Source organism: Mustela nivalis, assembly GCF_964662115.1.
Source record: "Mustela nivalis genome assembly, chromosome: 14".
NCBI lineage: Eukaryota > Metazoa > Chordata > Mammalia > Carnivora > Mustelidae > Mustela > Mustela nivalis.
The window spans coordinates 83249431-83267114 of record NC_139033.1 but is presented as its reverse complement, the minus strand read 5'-3'; the positions used below and the strand labels follow the sequence as shown (position 1 = coordinate 83267114).

At 61.7% G+C, this 17684-nt stretch overlaps 2 protein-coding genes across 8 annotated transcripts in view; both read right to left on the bottom strand.

Annotated features, from left to right (window-relative positions):
* Positions 1 to 1124: 1124 nt before the first annotated feature.
* On the bottom strand, positions 1125 to 8741 carry SUSD2 (sushi domain containing 2). The gene is made up of 15 exons (XM_082698790.1): positions 8589 to 8741; positions 6963 to 7170; positions 6704 to 6855; positions 6119 to 6286; positions 5369 to 5543; positions 5029 to 5230; positions 4745 to 4830; positions 4398 to 4666; positions 4180 to 4323; positions 3934 to 4086; positions 2831 to 3079; positions 2455 to 2724; positions 2134 to 2310; positions 1951 to 2053; positions 1125 to 1799 (listed from the first exon to the last, which is right to left on the bottom strand). The coding sequence occupies exons 1-15, from the start codon at positions 8668 to 8670 to the stop codon at positions 1775 to 1777; spliced, it is 2463 nt and encodes an 820-aa protein (XP_082554916.1). The 5' UTR covers positions 8671 to 8741; the 3' UTR covers positions 1125 to 1774.
* Positions 8742 to 10870: 2129 nt separating this feature from the next.
* CABIN1 (calcineurin binding protein 1) overlaps positions 10871 to 17684 on the bottom strand; it is a 149971-nt gene continuing 143157 nt past the window's right edge. For 6 of the 7 annotated variants that reach the window (XM_082697648.1, XM_082697651.1, XM_082697649.1 and 3 more), the window contains 3 exons: positions 12731 to 12895; positions 11493 to 11719; positions 10871 to 11383 (listed from right to left, as the gene is read on the bottom strand). In XM_082697648.1, coding sequence (XP_082553774.1) covers positions 11240 to 11383; positions 11493 to 11719; positions 12731 to 12895 — 536 coding nt within the window. In that variant the 3' untranslated portion in view covers positions 10871 to 11239. The remainder of the gene's footprint in view (positions 11384 to 11492; positions 11720 to 12730; positions 12896 to 17684) is intronic. The other variant, XM_082697652.1, reaches the window with a different exon arrangement.

The window sequence follows — 17684 nt, the reverse complement described above, 5'->3', positions numbered from 1 at the left end:
CAGCCTGCCCTGAGCTGGAAAACAGTGAGGAAGCAGCAGCGTGGGTCCTGACCCCCATATCCCTCCTTAGGTCTCTTGGGTACCACCCTATGAAGACCCCCAACCCCTCTCATCTGTTCTCTGAACATACCCCATCATGCAAGACTACCTCCTCCAGGAAGCCTTCCAGACTGCACCTGCCCCTACCACCCAACTTTCCCACCTTTGCCCAGGACCCTCAGCCAATGGTAAGTCTAGCAGGGTGGGGAAGCTCTGCTTCTGCCCCTGGTGGCCAGTGCCAGCTGGATGGCCTGTGCTCCGGAGACTGCGGGATGACTCAAGGCCTTCCTAGCAGAGGGCGATGCAGAAGTGGGTCTGCATGGGCCTTGCTTGGTCAAGGTAGTGACAAGCCCACTGGCCCAAATGGAGTCTGCGGACTGTCAGGACCTGGTGGTCTAGGTCCCATCTCTGTTCCTACCATCTGCTGCCCCCACGTGGCCACTATCAGCACTGCAGGTCGCAGTGAAGGGAGCCTCCACTTCCACTCATTGCCTCCCACCCAAGGTTTTTACATCCCTTGGGCAAGCTCGAGCCACTGGCCTGGACCAGGGCGAAATCAACCTCCAACCCTCTCCTCCACTGTGCTTTCCCGGAGACCCATGATGCAAGCCTGGTCCTAGCCTATGCTGCCAAGGCCCTCCCCTAGCTCACCACTCAGCACCCTCCCTAGCAATAGCATGAAACCTGATCTCCATACCCCGCTTCTGGACACTCCTAGGTAAAGAGCCCAGGCACCCAGAACATGGGCTCTGGTAGTGCTGGGGCAGGGGAGGGGCCCAGGGGCGGGCTGGGCTGGGACAGCAGGCTGCAGGGGTGGGAAGTGCAGGTGCCAGTGCTGGCCCCACCCCTCCTGGGCACCCAGCATGGCACGCCATGGTGAACGCTTTGCAGGCACAGTCCCTTGTCTTCAGCCCAAGAAGTGGCCACTGTTCTCAATCCCACTTTTCAGGTGGAGGCAGGCCAGTGAGGGACCCACCCTAGGTGGCTGGACAGTGGACCAAGGTTGCTCTCGGTGCTGCTGGCCCCACAAAGCAACCACGGAACCGTCCAGAATCAAAGTGTAGCATGAGCACCAGGACACCAGGGAGGGGGCACCACAGGCTTGTTTTCTCTGGGTAGAGAGGGAGGGGTATCTCAAGTGACATTCCAGTAGAGTTAGAAGGGACATTCCAGAAGAGTTAGAAGTGACATTCCAGAAGGGTTAGAACTCCGAGCCTGGAGCTCAGAGAGTGACCCTCCACACTGGGGTCCTGAGGCCTCTCCCACTGAGGCTGGGCCAAGTCCTGCAATCAAGGCAGCTGGGTGCTAAGGCTCCTGTGTTGGGGCACCAGGGACCAGTGGATTGGGATCACAGGTATCAGACACGGAATCTGAGGTACCACCATTTGAGTTTCAAGTACCAGAGTGCTGGATCTCTGGAGACAGGTGATAGAATTGGAGGGAACTGAGTCTGGGGGTGAGAGCTTAGACTACTTGGGGACTAGAGCACCAGGTGCCTGTCGGGAGCTTCCCGGCTCGAGCCAGGTGTCCAGGTCTAAGGAGACAGAGCAGGGCACTAGGGTAAGGGTACACATGGGCATTAAAGGCTCAGGTATCAGGTGTCCAGGTCCCTGTACATGGTGCAAGGGATAGGGGGATCGAAGTGCCGGGGTGCACGCTCTCCAGCGCTTTCTCCTGGGAGGCTGGTCTTGGCTCCAGGTTCTTGGTCTCTGGCTGTGGGCCAAATGAGCCTCCTTCAGGGCTGCGAACCCCAGCTGGCCCTGGAACAGAGACACCATCTAGAGCAGACATGGGGGGCACTGTGGGGTCTCAGTGGGCTGAGACTCTCCCTAGTGCCAACAAGGGAGGGGCACAGATGGGGGTCCCGCCGGCAGAACCCTGGGTCTGTGGGGCTGGGGGGCGGGGCCTCACATGTTGCCCTTCTTGCGGTGTAGAAGCACATACACCAGCGCGACCAGAGCCACCACGGCCAGGCCTCCGAAGATGATGCTCAGTAGGACCGCATGGCTCCGAGCTGGAAACAGGGCAGAGGGGTGAGGGCGCTTGAGGGCGAGGTGGGGTGGGGGGAGAGGCAGGTGGGCCGGGCACCCTCACCTGGCTGGCACATGGGGCTGGGCCTGGACCAGGTACCATCGGCCTGGCAGGTGCTGGCCTCTGCCCCAAACAGGTTGTAGCCGCTGTCACAGTGGAAGTGGACTGTGGAGCCCGCCAGGTAGCTGATCCCCTCCTTGTGCCCATTGAGGGGTGGAGCCAGCCAGCCGCAAGACGTCACTGGGGTAGGGGACCAGGAGTAGAGCACAGGATGACGCTACTGGCCGACAACCCCCACCCCCTACGCTGCAGCTACCAGCTTAGGAGGTCACGTCCCAGCAGGACGTGCCCATCCCATCTCTTCGGGCCCCCAGCCGCCCTCACCAGGCCGCAGGCTCTGCATACGATGCTGGTGCCGCTGGTGGGCCATCAGCGTGCCGTTGCCCACGCTCAGGCTCCCAGTGGCCATCACATCAAAAGCGCAGAAATGGTTATCTCCACATAATTCAGCCACCTCGGGCTGATTGGGGTTGGGGGTGGTCTCCTCGGCGAACAGGGGCTGAAAGGTGTAGTCATGCTTGGACTGATACAGGAAGTTGTTGACCAGGAACCAAGAGTCATAGGTAAGCAGGGACGAGGCGTTCTCCACGGCCCCTGGGGAGACACACAGCGGGTCGTGCTGGTGGCCGACGGTTCTGGAGTGTCTCCCTTTACACTGCCATGTTCCCCCCCATCCCCAGTGGGCCTCAGGGTCACTCACAGTCGGCCCCAAAGCGGAACAGCTCCCGGGAAGTGGACTTGGGGGGCAAGACCCTCCCATTGCGCAGGGTAAAGTCGTCGGTGGGGTCATCATTCAGTGTCCCAAGAAGGCCTTGCGTGTGGTTAAGGAACTTCTCAGGCAGGAGAACAGTCACACTCAGGAACGGACGCTGGGCGAGGACCTCCAGGCCAGCCCCTGATGACAGCATGATGGACACGCCGTCTTGGGCAGCTATGGACAGGAACATACCTGGGCACAGGGGGATCTGGAGTCAGGGTTGTCCACTCAGGGCACCGTGCCGTGACTCCACAGACCCAGGGTGAGTGCAGCAGCCTCCGTGGGCTCCCAGGGGAGGAGAAGGTGTCCCCAGGGCCAACCCTGCTGTGACACTCCCTCACCCCAGGCCCACACTTTTTCTGGGACCCCCAGGCTCCGAAGGGACCCCTCACACCAAGGCCCTGACTGGGGGGGGAAGTCACCTGTGGGCCCTCACTCCTCAAGAAAGGCAGCAGCCATGCCCACCTCTACCCTTCCTGGGAGTCCCTGTAACCGTCCGCAGTAGCAGGCCCAGCCCAGGTCCTGACCTGACCCACCCCAACCGCAAGAAACTCATTTCATTAGCTCAGTTCCCTGAGGTTGTGCCACCACAGAAGGGGCGGACAGGGGGCTGCTCCTTAGCCCTTGGGGCCGACCAGCATCCTCAAAGCAGGTTATTCCTATCACTGCAGCTTCCAGCTCCTCGTCCCACCATCCGGGCATCTCAGGATTCTGATCACATGGCTGGGGCTCCATGGGTGTGAAAGCATGAGATGAGACCAGGTGCCCAGGCTGGACCTCCCTACCTGGGGCCTAGAACCTCACTTGCCCAGACAGCCGTGGGCTGGGGACGTGGGTCCACTGTGCTGGGCCCCTCACCATGGGGCGCAGGGGAGAGGGGCAAACTTGCGCCGCTAAGCTGGGACAGCATATGGACCATATCGAGGCCCCCATCTCCAATTCCATGCCCCAAAGCCCAGGGCCATGGCCACCATGAGAGGCAAGGCTCAGGTGGGAAAGAGAGGCGTGAGAGCAGCCTGCAGAAGCTCCCGGGCCATCCCGCTCACCTTTCAGGTCCATCCAGCTCTGTTCCGTGAAGTTGAGCACCTCCTGGTTCAGCAGCACCTGCAGCACCTCGCCATCCAGCCGGACCTCCACCACGTCCGAGTTGCCCTCCTGGACAGCCACAGCCATCAGCCCTGTGCCTTGGTCCTGCGCGCCTGGGGGGGCACATGCAGAGCGGGGCGCTCAGCATCACCCTTCCTCCTGGGAAGACCCCCAAGCCTCCCGAAGCCCGCGGGCCTCAGCCTCACCCTCTGAAGTCGTCCGGGTCTGGGCCCGCCCGTGCACCCTTAAGTTGGTCAGTGTGGCCTCCAGCAGCACGTACTCGCCACGCCCATTGAAAGTGAAGTTGGCGCCATCGAAGGTGACAAAGTGTGGGTCCCCGAAAGTGGAGGCTGGGGAGAGCAGAGGGTCAGGTGGGCCGCTCTGGTGCAGCCCTGCTCGGGGCCTGGCCTCTGTTGGCACCCACCTAGGCGCGACGGCCGGTAGCTCCGACAGTCACTGGACGGCCGCCGCCGCATGTACCGGGAGCATTCGGGCGCCCAGAGGCAGCAGTGGTAGAAGCTGACGACATCGTAGAGCCAGTGGGAGAGGCCAGGCACGCGGGGTGGTGTGCGGAACGGGGGTGCGCCCCAGTCGTGGCCGCGGTCTGGGGTGCTGCCCCCCGTTGAGTCGGCCGTCAGGAGCAGGGTGCCAGCCGCCGTGTAGCAACACTGCTGGCCGGAGGCGTACCGGGGGCTGGGGGCAAGGACAGGTCAGGGCCACCGTTGATGCCCAGCCCGCCCCCCCAGCCCCCCCACTGCCTGGGGGGCTCACCTGGCTTGCACAGAGCGCACGCAGTGTACAGCCCCAGGGTGGTAGGTGCACACGCTGCCGTGCTCAATGTCACAGCCGTAGTCGGTCTAGAGAGCGGGAGGCTGCTGTCAACTGCGCGAGCCTCAGGCTCTGCCACCCCCTCCCTGAGACCTGACCCCTCCCCTCTTTAGCCCTCAGACCCCAGCCTCACCTCCTTGGGGCCTCTAACTACATGCCCACCCTGGCTGCCTCTAGCTGGCCCCTCACCCTCTCCAGGGCCCGCCCCAACTGGGGTTGAGGCTTACGTGGAAGCGGCCCGAGTCAGCCCGGGCCTGAGCCAGGGTGCAGGGGCAGTCCGGCACCTCCTCCAGGAAGTTGGGCAGTTGGTCCTCCAGGTCCTCCCAGGCCAGGCACTGGGCCCGGGCCCAGGCCTCGGGGTCCACCTGGAAGTCCTCACCCAGGTGCCAGGCCAGCGCGTGCTCGTTGCTCCAGAGTGCGTGCACGTCTCTGTGGGGGAACCGTGAGCACACTAAGGGCCTCACCCTTCCTCCGTCCCCCCTGCCCCGGGGGCCTCCCCGTTCAGCGTGCTGAGCAGCGGCCCAGGCCCAGCGGCCCATCCTCTTGGCCAGGGCCCGGGGCCCTTACTTCTCCCCTGCATAGTATCTGCTGCTGATGATCCGAAGTGCACCCACTTCCCATCTCTGGTAGTTCTGTGGTGCGGGCTTGGGAGTGAAGGTGAAGGCGCCAGAGTTGGGGATGTTCGTAGCCAGAGGGTACAGGTACGACCACTTTGCAGCCCACTTATCTGAATATGGTGGCCCTGAGGGAGAGAAGGCCTTAGTCAGCCCTGGGGTCCCTCCCAAAGAGGCGGGGGGCCCCTCCAAGTCCTGGGGCAGAGGAGGGGGCCAGGAGCCCATCTTTGGTGCTCAGAGAGGCCTGACAGATAGACAAGACAGATGATTCCCAGAGGAAGGCCCGCCCCACTGCCCCAGCAAGGACTCTGGCTCAAGGGACCACCATCTCCTCTTCCCACATGTTAGGGTCCCAGACCCACCTCCAGGCCGGGTCTAGAGCCAAGCTAACAGTCCAGGGCCTTGGGAAGGCTGGGTAGAGCAAGCTTCTTCTGTTTCCAAGGCAAGCCCTAGATCCAAGGGCTGGTAATGTCCATACCTCCTCCCAGGGCTGGGTCCAAGCAGCCGGGGGCCTCCAGGCTCCCCCCACTCACATACTTCCCCCCTTTCCTGTTTCTTGCCAGTGCCCTTCCCACTCAGCATCCCTGCGCCCGGGATCTGGCCCTGCCTGGAATCCCTTCGCTCCCACCTCTGTATGCCCCCAACTCCCAACCCTCAGGGCCCACAGAGCAACACCGTCGGGCCAGCCTTGGGCTGGCCTTACCTGTCTCCTTATAGCCCCAGAGCTCGATGATGACAGACTGTGTGGACAGAGCCGAGGGCTCCCAGGTCACGGTGAGGTTTCCCGTGATCCCAGCTGTGCCATAGTACTGCCAGCGTGTCTCATTCACCAGCTCGCTCTTCTCTGTCTCTGACACTTTGTTGGGGTGCACTGGGCAGGGGGTGAGGGGTAAGCGAAAGCCTGAGGCTCTGGGGGCTCTGAGAGCTGGGCGTGCCTCCCAAGGACCAAGTCCCACTGGAGCACCGTCTCTCCCAGACCCTGGCTGTCAGGAAAGGACGGAGGCTGCGGGGGAGGTGGGGCCCTGGCCTCCCCGCCTTCGCCTGGCTTGCCTGAGCCGAATGACCCACCTTGCCAGGGGACCCTGGAAGCCCCCAATCCCCTTTTGGGCTGGGAATCCTGTGTGGATGCCAGGAGGCAAGGGGAGGAGCTTGAGAACCCTGGCCCCCCTGGTCGGGCGCACCTCCAAAGGGACTGGTTTAGCCAGAGCAGCCGGGCAGGGCTGGCAGGCGATGCATGCCTAGGGTAATTCCCTGTAGGGCGGCCCAGGCTCAGTAAGGCAGGACTCACCAGCCAGCCAGGTCCCGGAGCGTGGAAAGGAGCGACCATTGTCCAGGGAGAGTGTGAAGGGGATGCGGCCTGTCTCATACAGCAAGGGGGACACACAGTGCACACGTCCAAAGGAATCCACGTGTCCGAGGGTCTGGATGCTCTCCTTAAACCTGTGAGGGTTGCAGGTGGCAGGAAAGGCGGGGCCTGGGTGGTGAGACCCCAGCCAGCCAGTTGCCCCTGGGTCCCCAGCAGGCACAGAGCCCCTCGGGCCTCCCACCTGCAGATCACGCCTTCAGTGGGGCTGAACCAGTTGAGATGCTGCACTACGAAGTCCTTGCCACCCATCATGGAGCCCGAGTAGGGAGAGATTTCCAGGCAGAAGTCCCGAAAGTCCGAGCAGCAGGAGCTCAGGCCGGAGCAGGTTGGGTGGCAGGAGCAAGACCCATCCCGGTCTCCACAGCGCTGGGAGCAGCTCCCAGGGGCACCTGGAGGAGAGGGCCCTGAGCGCCCGGCTGCCCCACAGGCAGGCCTGGGCATTTCTTTTCCCAGCACCCAGGACAGAGAAGCATCCCCAGGAGAATGCGGGCCAGGAATCGCACTGACCGCCAAGTGAACAGACTAGAAACCCACAGGCCCTGTGGGTTGAGGGATCCTTGGTACCATGATCTTGCAGTTGCCTGAATGACTTGCCAGAAGGAGGGGAGATAAAGGGCAAATGCCTCCAAGCAGAGATTTTTGCAGCATCAAGAGAAGCCTCTAGGGCAGGACTGACCTTCGGCCACCAAGTCCCAGGAGACCGCAACCTCAAGACAGCCAGAAGTGGCTGAGCCCAGTCTCTGAGCTGGGAGCTGGTCTCTGGGTCGGTGGACCTGGCCTGGTGGACCTTCTGGAGTCCCACTGGAAGCCTGACAGGAGCTCATTCCCCAGCCTCAACGCGCCCCATCTCCCTTTGCCAGGCAACACTGGCTTACGGACTGTGGCCCCCAAAGGAGCCCCACCCTTAGGGGAGAGGGTGAGGAGTGCTCCTCTCCTCTGAGGGGAAAGGAGAGTCATCTCCAGCAGAGGGCTGGAGGGTGGTTTTGTGTGGGGCTATGGACATCAGGCCTCAGGGGATGGACCCTAGACAGGACTCCATACCTCTGTAGCAGGAGTGGCTGGGCAGACTGGAGGGTGGTCACTGCAGACACCGAGGCAGAGATCACATGTCCCACCTGGCCCTTCCCTACCACTCCACCAAAGGAGGCCAGTCAAGGGCTGGGGTTGGACCTGAGGCACCCCGGGTGACCCCACTTCACCCAGCACAGGGACTGGCACTCAAGAGAGTCAATAAATATTTATTGACAGAGAATATGAGGGCTCAAGGCAGTGGGGGAGGAGGCTGAATGAGGCCAGTAAGAGAGCTAAGGGGTTGAAGGGTGGTGGCGCTTCCCTGGAACAGGAGAGGGTGTGGCGGTGGGGGGTGGGCGGGATGTTAGCTGGGAGCCTGACACTGCCAGCCCAGCCGAACCTGACTCTGGGGTAGGAGCCTTCCATCCAGACTTTCCTCGGATTCAGCCCCACCCTAATAAGGACCCACAGTCTTGCCTCTCACACCCTTCCCCGCGACTTGGGGCTGCAATATGAGGACTCTTCTGAGACCTCCCACTGCCCCCGGTGGAGGGGGGGCACTTTCCTCCCAGGCAGCCGGCACCTCCCAGCGGGTTCAGGGTGGGCAAAGCCCAGACTCCATCCTGCCTGCAGCTCCTGGACCCTGGGCATCCCGGAATTTCTTCTCACAACCCCCAGTACAGTCCCAGATGGCCTGACAGATGGACAGAGGCTGAGCAGAGGGGCGTCCACCTGGGCACCGCCGCAGCAAGCAGGGAGAGGGAAGACGGGGCAGAAGCTCAGGGTGAGGGCGTACCTGCCGCAGGCCGGGGGCCGGGGCCGGGGGCTGTCGCGAGCAGCAGCAGCAGCAAGGCCCAGAACAGGACGGGCGGCTTCATCGTGCGGCCTCAATCCGCAGCCTTGCCTCGCAGCAGTGGCTGGCGGGTTGCGGGCTGGCTAACTCCCTTCGGCCTGGCCCCGCCCCGCCTCGGCTCGCCCCGCCCCGGCCCGTCCCGCCCCGCCCCGCCCCGCCCTGCCCGGTCCCCTCTCAAAGTCCACAGGATCCCCCGGGGATCTGTAGGGCCCAACCTGCTCCGTTAGCACATTCCTGACTCACCGGCCAGGACACGGTGGGAGGGGGTCCGAGCCTTCCAGGGGTTGGATCCAGATGTCTAGAGGCTGCAACGTAGCCCAAGGGATCCCACCTCTGGTCCAGCCCTGGGGAGGCGGGCGGGGCTCCCCTGGGGCTGGGCTTTGGCGAGGGTGGTTCCTGCGGTCTCAGGATTCCAGCGCCCAGGGGCCCTCAGCCACAAATCTCTCATCCCTTGTCCTTGGCTTCCCTACCCAGAACAGGTATTCCCAATTCCTCCCCACAGCCTTGCAGGGAGGGAGAGCAAGTAACTTCCTGTTGATCGCTGGTAAGGGTGTGTGTGGGTGTTCGTGGGTGCTGAAGGAGGGCTGGAGGAGGGGGCCCCTTCTGAGGGAGGTGAAGGGTGTGGGAGGGGCCCAGGCAGGGCAGGTTAGCAGTGGGGTTAGGGGCTGAGACCACAACCCCCCTCCCAACCCTGGACTGGAATCCCTGGAGTGGTCTGGGCATCTGAAACAGGGCTCCAGAGAAGGGCCACCCAGCCCCACCCACCCTTGGCTGTCATTCGTATAATTTGCATACTCTTCTCAGTGTAATCTCTTCTGTGTTCTCCCTTCTCAAATGCAGGGAAGGAAATACAGGTCCAGATGTAGACCGGAGGGGTGAAGGTCACTGGGAGAGGCTGCAGTCTGGGCCAGGGCCCAGGCAGCTTCTTGGAGACCTCCACTCCACTCCTGAGGCCTGGGACTCACTGGGACTCTGCCACCCGGACTGAGTGTCCAGACAGACAGATGGTTCTCTCCCCAGAGGCGGGGTCCAAAGAGGACACATCCCCAGACCTTGAAGAGAGCTGAAGTTGGCGGGGGGGTTATGAGCTAAAGCCATCTGGCTGTGACCCATCTCAGCTCCTGGGATCTGGCCAGCCCGTTCCCTGGGCAGCAACTCTTCCCATCAGGTGGATGGGTCTGCAGTTTCATCAAGAGGTGGCTCCTAAAGGTGTCGGGAGAGCCAGTTGGGGTGGTTAGAAGCCACAACTCCCAGTTTGGTTGTGGGGTGCTCAGGTTACCCTCTGTAGGCAGGTGCTGGGGGCTGATGCTGGGACTCATCCCAGGCTCAGGATTGAAGGGGTTCCCTATGGCACAAGTCAGGAGAAGGAAGATGTTAGGAATGCTCCCGGGATGGGTCCCAGGTGCCCTGGGGGCCTGAGAGTCAGGAATTTGGGAAGAGGGCATCAACTGAGTAACTGTTGCCCTCACCTTGCAAAGAGCCTGAATTAGGGCAGTTCTGGCAAGGGTCTTTCCAGGGCTGCTATGCTTCTGGGTCCCCATGGTGGCTCTGCCAGGTGTGGGCTGGTGACCCTGGCAGTGCCCAGCCCATGAGGGGCACCAGGCAGCAAGGTGCATCCCCATCTCCCTTCTGGATGGAGAGCCTTTCTGGGGAGACCCCTTTCTGGGGTAGAGCCAGCCCAGATCCAGGATGGGGGGGGGGAGGAGACAGCTAGGTCCCCAAGGCACTGAGGGGTTGTAAAGAATGAACTTATGAACAAGGAGCCCCAATTTTATGTTGCACTGAGATCCACAACGTACATGGCCAGTTCTATCAGAGGGCAAGTGTGGTGGAAGGTAAGTGCCTTTCCTGCCAGCCCCACTCCCCCTTCCTGACACTGACCCCACCTCTCAGGGTCCCTTGCACTGGGTCCCTATCACAAGAGAGTTCCTCAGCCTGGCCTGGATGCTGCCTGCTCCTCTCGCCCCTGCCCACTCCAGACGGGCACACCCCACACTCTTGAGTCCTTCAGGGAACACCCCAAAGGCCCCTTCCAGGCCTGGCTCCAGTCCCACCCAGAGGGTCTGTGCTCCCCTCTCCCCCCTCACTCACGCCTCCATCCCCAACACTGCCTGCTCCTGGGAGGCCCAAGGGTTGGTGCCTGACCAACAGGAAGAAGGGCCCAGAAACCCTGGACAGCAACCAGTTGAGGGAGGCTCCCTAGGGTTGAACAAAGAGGCAAAAGCAACTATTCCATCTTTATTAGAAAAGAAACCAAAAAAAGGGAGTTGGGGCGAGCCCAACCCTAAATGACCCCTCTGCTGTGACACAGGCAGAACCTGGCTCATCCGGGCATCGAGGTGTGGACATGGCCACCTGGGCTGGGCATGGGCATATTTATACAAAGTCAACGTTTCATAGAAAAGGATGCCAGCCCTGTTGTGCAAGCCTCCTCCAGGCCCCCATGCAGTGGGGACAGACAACGGCCTAGGCAGGTGGGGAGGACACCGCAAGGGATGGAGGCTGGGCAGACCAGGGCCTGCATAGGGAATCGTGCTGTGCCTGGGTCAGGCATGGCCCAAGGGGTTCAGGCCAAGGCGGGGAGGCCCCAGCCCTCAGATGTCCATGTAGTCGTCATCCTCATCTGTCTCGCTCTCCAGAGAGGACTCCTGGCTTGACGTCTCCAGGACCTCCAGGGCCGGCTGGCACAGGCTCTCCTTCCGCACATTGGCCGCTGACTGGGCTGACAGGATGGCAGACTGCACACAGAGCGGGGCAGGGCGCTGGTCAGAGGTGGCCCAGGCTCGGCCCCAGTCCCGCCTGTAGCCCACATCCCGCCCATGCCCCCCACTCGGCACCCGTGGTCACCTTCAGCTTCTGCTTGGTCTCCTCCGAGATGCTGCCTTTGGGTGAGAGCAGGGTTGGGGTGGGCGGCGTGACGGTGATCTCAGGGGGGAACTTGGTGGCGGCCGAGGGGATGACCAGCTTTGGCATGCTGGGCAGGAGGCGCGACTTGGCCCGGCCAGGCTCTGCCTTGCTGGGGGGACCCTCGGGTGGCTGGGCACTCACACTGCTGGGCACCTTGGAGCTGGTGACTGTGGGGTGGACCGTGGGAGCTGAGCCTTGTTCACAGCCTCCTGGACCTGCCTGCCCTTCCCTGGCTTGAGCATCAGTTTTCCCTCTGGAAGACAGAGGCAACCAAGAACGCCTCCTCCTGTGCTTTCTCTCGGCCCTCTGGTCTGTGCTGGCTGGCAGGCTCCAGGCCCCCTGCTGTGTCTGCCCCCCCCCTGACTGCCCAGGTCTGGCTCTGGGCTGTGGGGCCTGGGGACTAGGACCCCCTGGGGAGTCCAGGGCCCAGGAAACAGTCAAGCCCCTGGAGCTTTCCCAAGGATTCTGTAGGCCCTGCAGGCACCGTGCACACATGAACTGTTCCATCCCTGCATCAATCCTAGGATGCATGTCCTCATGGTGTCCATACCCCAGGGAGGATGCTGGGGCCCGGAGCCAGCATTGGGGCTGTGTATCCCCAGAGCCTGGAGGCAGCAGTTCCAGGGCAGGCAGCCTCCGGGAAGCTCTAAGAGTCCTGAGCCATGGGGTCGGCCTGGCTGGTCTCCACATTCCTCTGAGGTCCCATGGCTTTAAAAGGAGCGGGGCTTACTTAGTGCCCATGCCTGACTCTGCAGGGCTGGCACCAGGCCCTGTGGTCCTGAGTAGGGTCGGTGAGATCCCTGAACCTGAGGAATCCCCGAGGGGGCCAGCCAGTTGGGAAAGGATGACTACTATGCAGGCAACGGTCTGGAGGGCCGACTCCTCCCTCCACATGTCAGCCACTCCCTTGGTCCCCATCTCTGGGCTGGTGGGGCTCCTCCCCAGGACTGAGCAGCCTCAGCTTGGGCTGGCCACCGGCCCTTGCCAGTCTCTGGAGCTGGAGGTAGAATAAGGGGCTCTCTACTCCCCAGCTCTTCAGCCCAGGCCTCCATGCCCAGTTGCCACTCCACTTGGCTTCCCCACCACTGGGTCCTCCCAGGCCCGGCTCCACCAGCTGTTCACCCTGTGTCCCTCCCAACCAAGGCAAAGCTCCCCACACTGCTCCCAAGTTGCCTTACCCTGGCTGCATGTGGGCTCGGTGCCTGTCCGGGGCGTGGGCTCTGTGGGCCAGCAGTGTGGCTCTGCTGAAGGGCTCTCGGGGACAGTCTTCACCTGCTCACTGCACAGTGGCTCCTGGGGCGGGAAGCCCATGCCCTCTGCTGCTCCTGCCAGCTCCTCTCCCTCTGTGGGGACACAGGAGGGCTGTAAGTTATAGTCCTCACTCAGCCTGGAAGACAAGGACCCTCCCTCCTGAACCCTGGGACGCCTAGCAGGAGACCTGCACAGAGACAGCGTGCCACCTCCACCTGTGGACCAGCAGGGGCTTCTCTGGAACAGTCGCATGGGTGGAGCCAGTATGGTACTGGCAGGAAACCACTCCCACTCTGGGTGGACGCTGGTGGGGCCAGTTCACTAGCTGGGGTCAGTGTGGGCCTGACACAGCAGGGGATCATGGACACTATGCGCTCCCCAGCCCCGTCAAACACCATCACGGGACTTCAGAGATGAGCTCACGGGCTCTTCCCTCTAGCCTGTGGGAGAGGCACTGAGAAACATGGTCACGACCCAAAACCAAGCCAGCTAGCTAACACCAAAGTGGATGGAGTGGTGTGCTGGCACCATGCCCTCCTGCCAGGCCACACCTTCCCTGGCATGAGGCAGGGGCCGGGAACTGGCCTCCTTTGAGCCAAGGCCTGATGGGCCTGAAGGGTGCTGGCTGCACCTATGGCTGCCAGCCAGGCCGTTAGTCAGCATCGGTCCAGGGGCTCCCAGCCCCCCCGGGTTGCAGCCGCCCCTCAGCTCCTGCTGCATCCAGGCCTCCTCCGGTTCCTTTCCTCACCTTACTCCGCTCTTCCTTTGTATTCAGGCCGAGTTGGGCCATCACCTCACCACCCTTCCACTCCCCCACTTCCCCATCAAGTCCTGCCTTCCCCTTCTCCAGCAGGTGAAGTGTCCCCTCAGCCCTCCTCCACCCAGGGAGAAGCAGGAGTGAAAGCTCTTGGGAAGGAATAAAGACGGGATGACTTAGCACCCTGGCCTCCTGCCTGCTGGCTTCCAGCTCCTGGAGGACAGAGCCTTCCCTGGCTGTCTATGCCATGAGCCAGTCCCTCTCTTCCTCAGGACCCACTGCTTGGCAGTCATGATCACAGCCTCTTTGTCCTAGGGTCCAGCCCCCTACACTACACCCCCCTACACATCCCCCAAGCAGGGATGAGCACCTTGGAAGGCTCTTTCTGCTGCCCTCCTGGACCTGGGGAACAGGAGCCACAGCGTGAATTCAAGTCCCTGAATCTGAGTGGGACTTGATTTGCTGTGGCTGGGCATGCACTCATGAAGCAGGCCCAGTAGTAGGTGTCTGGTCCAGGCCTTTCTAGAGGTGGTACCACTCTGCCTACCTCTGCCCACCCTCTTCTCATGCCGCTGTCCCCTGCAGGGTCTGGAGCAGTGCTAAGGTGGCCTGGAAGGGCAGCTGGCTTCCCTGCTGATAGGCATCTATAGGACAGGAGCACGTTGGGGGAGGAGCGGAACAGGGTGCAGGGAGGGCCTGGAGCTGGAAAAATGGATGGAGGCTGCCCTCAGGGGCCAGGTGTCATGCTGGCTCTCTCCTACCCCCCAGGGGGCTGTTCACCCTCTGCAGGCCCTTTCCTCTTGGTGGGCTACCAGGAGGAGAAGGGACACTTGGGGCAAGGGCATCTAGCAGAGAGCTTCAAGCATGTGGGCTAGTGCTCCCTAGGCCCAGCAGCACCCCCCCCCCCAACCAAGACTGCCCTAGAGGCCTGTGAGGAAGGCTGCAAGTGGGCCTGAGTGGGGGGTGGGGGGTTAACCTGGAGACCCAGCCTTTAGAGAAGGGCCCTGTGGGGCCCCCTGGACTCCTGGGTCTCAGGTTCTCGGTCAGTGGGAGATGTATGGCCAGGCTGGAATCCTCTGCTATTGGGCTACTCTCTCTTTTCCCCTGGGCAGACTCAAGGCCTGGGCACCAGGTCCCCAAGGACCAGTGTCCTAGAAATGCCAGCCCTGACTCAGACTCTTCCTGGCTTCTCAAAATGGCAAGAGGCTGGCTTTACAGCCTGCTTAACTCACTGGCTGGTGGGGTCCTGCTCAGGCAGGCGTTTCCTGACCTGAGAATGGAAAAGCCCGAAGTGTCCTTTCCACTCTCCCTCCCTGATCTAGTTGCCCACTCTGAAGGCCTGACCCCTCAGCAAAAAGGACCCTCACTTACTCATGGACCGGGCACTATTCTAGCACGAAACCAAGTCTGGGCCTGTGGCGGGCAGACGCCCAACAAAGAGACAAGCATGGAGATGCTCAGTACAGAGGTGGGGGGTGGGGGACACAAGGTTAGGAGCCTCCCCAAGGGGATGCATCTGCCACATGAGGCCAGCTGCCCTGGTCAGCATGAGGTGGGCAGATGGGTGAAGTCTTAGTGAGTGACCAGGGAAGCTGGAGAGCATCCCCGCCCATCTGCAGGCCCCAGCGGGTGGAACAAGTCAGGAGTGGACACTGCCAGCCACTGTCAGCTGCCTTCCCTTGGCCGGAGCCATTAGGCAAGGGTGAGGGGCACCCCAGGGGAGGTGCAGGGTAGGGGTGTCCACCTTGGGGACAGTGCCAGGCCAGGTCTCTTCCGAGGCTGCTTTGCCCCTGTTCTCGAACCTTGGGGACAGTGTCCTGTGAAGATCCATCCCAAGCCTGCTCTCTCAGGTGGCTCATGACCTCCTGTACTGCCACCGTCTCTGACTGCAGCTCCTAGCCTGTATACTCTATAGTTCCTAGGCACCTCCGCAGGGCAAGCCTGCCCTTCCTGCCCATCCAAACTTACACCTGGGTCTGGGTTGCCCACTGGGCACCGGGACAGATGCAGATCACATCACCAGGCCACCCTGTCACCTCTGGGTGATTCCTTCCCAGTGCTCTCCCTGTCCTGGAGATTGTGGGAGGTAGGCTCTGAGCCAACGTGCCTCTCCAAGCACAGCCCTGATGCCAGCCCAGAAAGCCCTGGGAAGCATCAGGGTGGCCACCCCGACACTGCCAGCCAAACGCCACCAGCCTGCAGATCCTGAGGCGGTCCCCAGGGGCTGGCAGGTCACTCCGCACCAGGGCCACGTGTCCCATACTCTCCACCCAGGGCTGCTCCCTCTCCCAGTGTCAGGTAAGAGTTTGGTCCAAGCAAAAGGCTATTCAGTTTAATTCGGAGGAAGGAAATAAGAAAGGATCCATTCTCCAGGACAAAGAATAACACCGGGAAGTACACGCTCTTGCACTGATCTAACAGAGGGAAAAAATGAGTGAGTCACAGTTTGGGGCCTGCCTGGGTCCAGGGCATGGTGAGCAGGAGAGAGAAGGAAGACAGCCAGGCTCCAGGTGGCCTGCTGTCCCCACTTCCTGCTATTCACCCCCCGAGGAACCTTCCCACCCTGTACCTACTCACGTGTGGCCAGCACCAGTGATGGTCACTCGCTTCCAAGGTCAGGTTATAAAGGATGGTGAGGATTCCTTTGAGTGTTCTCTCTCTCTCAGACCCCGGGCTCAGGTCCCCTGAGGACCCTCAGCAGCCCAGGGAGAGGCCCACAGTGGAGGATCTGAGGCCTCCAGTCATCAGCCAGTGAGAACCTGAGACCTGTCAGCAACTGAGTGAAGAGATGACGGCTGACACTTTGACCCTCCCGAATTCCTGATCCTCAGGGGCTGCGGGATCACGGGGGTGAGTCAGGTGCAGGCCAAGAGCCTAAAGTGCGGGGGTGGGGACACCCTGGGGAAAGCCAAGTCATCGTGGGAGGGAGCGGTTTCCCTGGGCTGTGGACTCCCGTGGTCTATCACCACACCCAGAACTCGCCCGGTGGCTGTGCTTGCTTCTGCCAAGCGCTGTGTGGAATGTGTGTCACTGCCATCTTACACACAGTGCGCTGGACACGGAGACACAATAAGCTACCCAGAGGGAGCAAGGACAGCCAAGGTCACCTGGAGGGGGAACTGCCCTTTGTCCCACAGCTTCAGAGGCTCCGCTCTGAACAAACAGCTGCAGGAGCTGACTTAAGGTTAAGTGATTCTTTATCTCATGAGGCCATGACCTCTGTAATTGTAAGCAATGGGGCAGAGGGTCCCTATACCTCTACGATCCTCAAAGCAAACTGAGGACTGGCATCAGGTGAGCACTCAATGGCTGCACAACTGCAGGAAAGAGCGAAGACAGGGAGCACTGCCACCCTCGGGGAGCACCTGGCTCACAGCTGCCACCGCTGCCTTTACGTCAAGGTGACAGCCAAAAGGCTGCATGGGACTGTGACCGGGCAGCCAGATGAACCAGAAGGAGCAAAGAGCCAGTGCAGGGCCTCAGTAGGGGCATAGGCTGGTCCCAGAAGCAGGGCAGGGAGGGCAGGGGAGGACTTGGCATCAGGGTCAGTGTCCCCTCCCAGGAAAGCTGCAGGCCTGTCTGCCCTCTGGTCTGCAGGCTGTCCCTGCCTGTGGGCTGCTGTTCCCAAGGGTATCTTGGGTTTTAGAAGAAACCTTTAGAAGGCCTCTGCCAGAGCCCAGGACCCTGTTGCTTGTCCCTCACAAGCCCACCAACCAACCTTGCTCTGCCCTATGCTGGCTGGCTTCCGTATGCCTTGCCCATGGGGGCCTGGGTAGGAATACCCCCAACCACAGCAGGTACCCAGGGATGGCTCACAGCCCTGTAAGGTCTCTGGGAAGCCGAAGTCAGGATGCCCTCTCCTCTCCAGAATTCCTATTTATCTACTCATCACAAGGTTTTGTGGTAAGAGAAAGCAACAGATAAACACCTGATGTCAATGCTGGCTCCTCCCCACCTCCTTGCCACACCCACTGTGAAGGGGCTGCTGTCCCCACTTCCATTTTGGGATGGGAGGAAGGTTGAGAGAGTGGTGGGCATGTCAGCAGGTTGTGCCCCCAGCCCTCCAGGGCTCCCATGATATGCTTCTCAAGGATCACCCGGCTGGAGGTCGCCCTGGCCTCACC

Excerpts from the sequence above, each read along its gene's own strand:
- SUSD2 (XM_082698790.1), bottom strand. The coding sequence starts at position 8,670 with ATGAAGCCGCCCGTCCTGTTCTGGGCCTTGCTGCTGCTGCTGCTCGCG. Across the intron at positions 2,725-2,830 it reads GTTCCGCTTTGGGGCCGACT|GGGCCGTGGAGAACGCCTCG; the intron begins GTGAGTGACCCT and ends GTGTCTCCCCAG. Across the intron at positions 2,311-2,454 it reads TATGCAGAGCCTGCGGCCTG|TGACGTCTTGCGGCTGGCTG; the intron begins GTGAGGGCGGCT and ends CCCCTACCCCAG.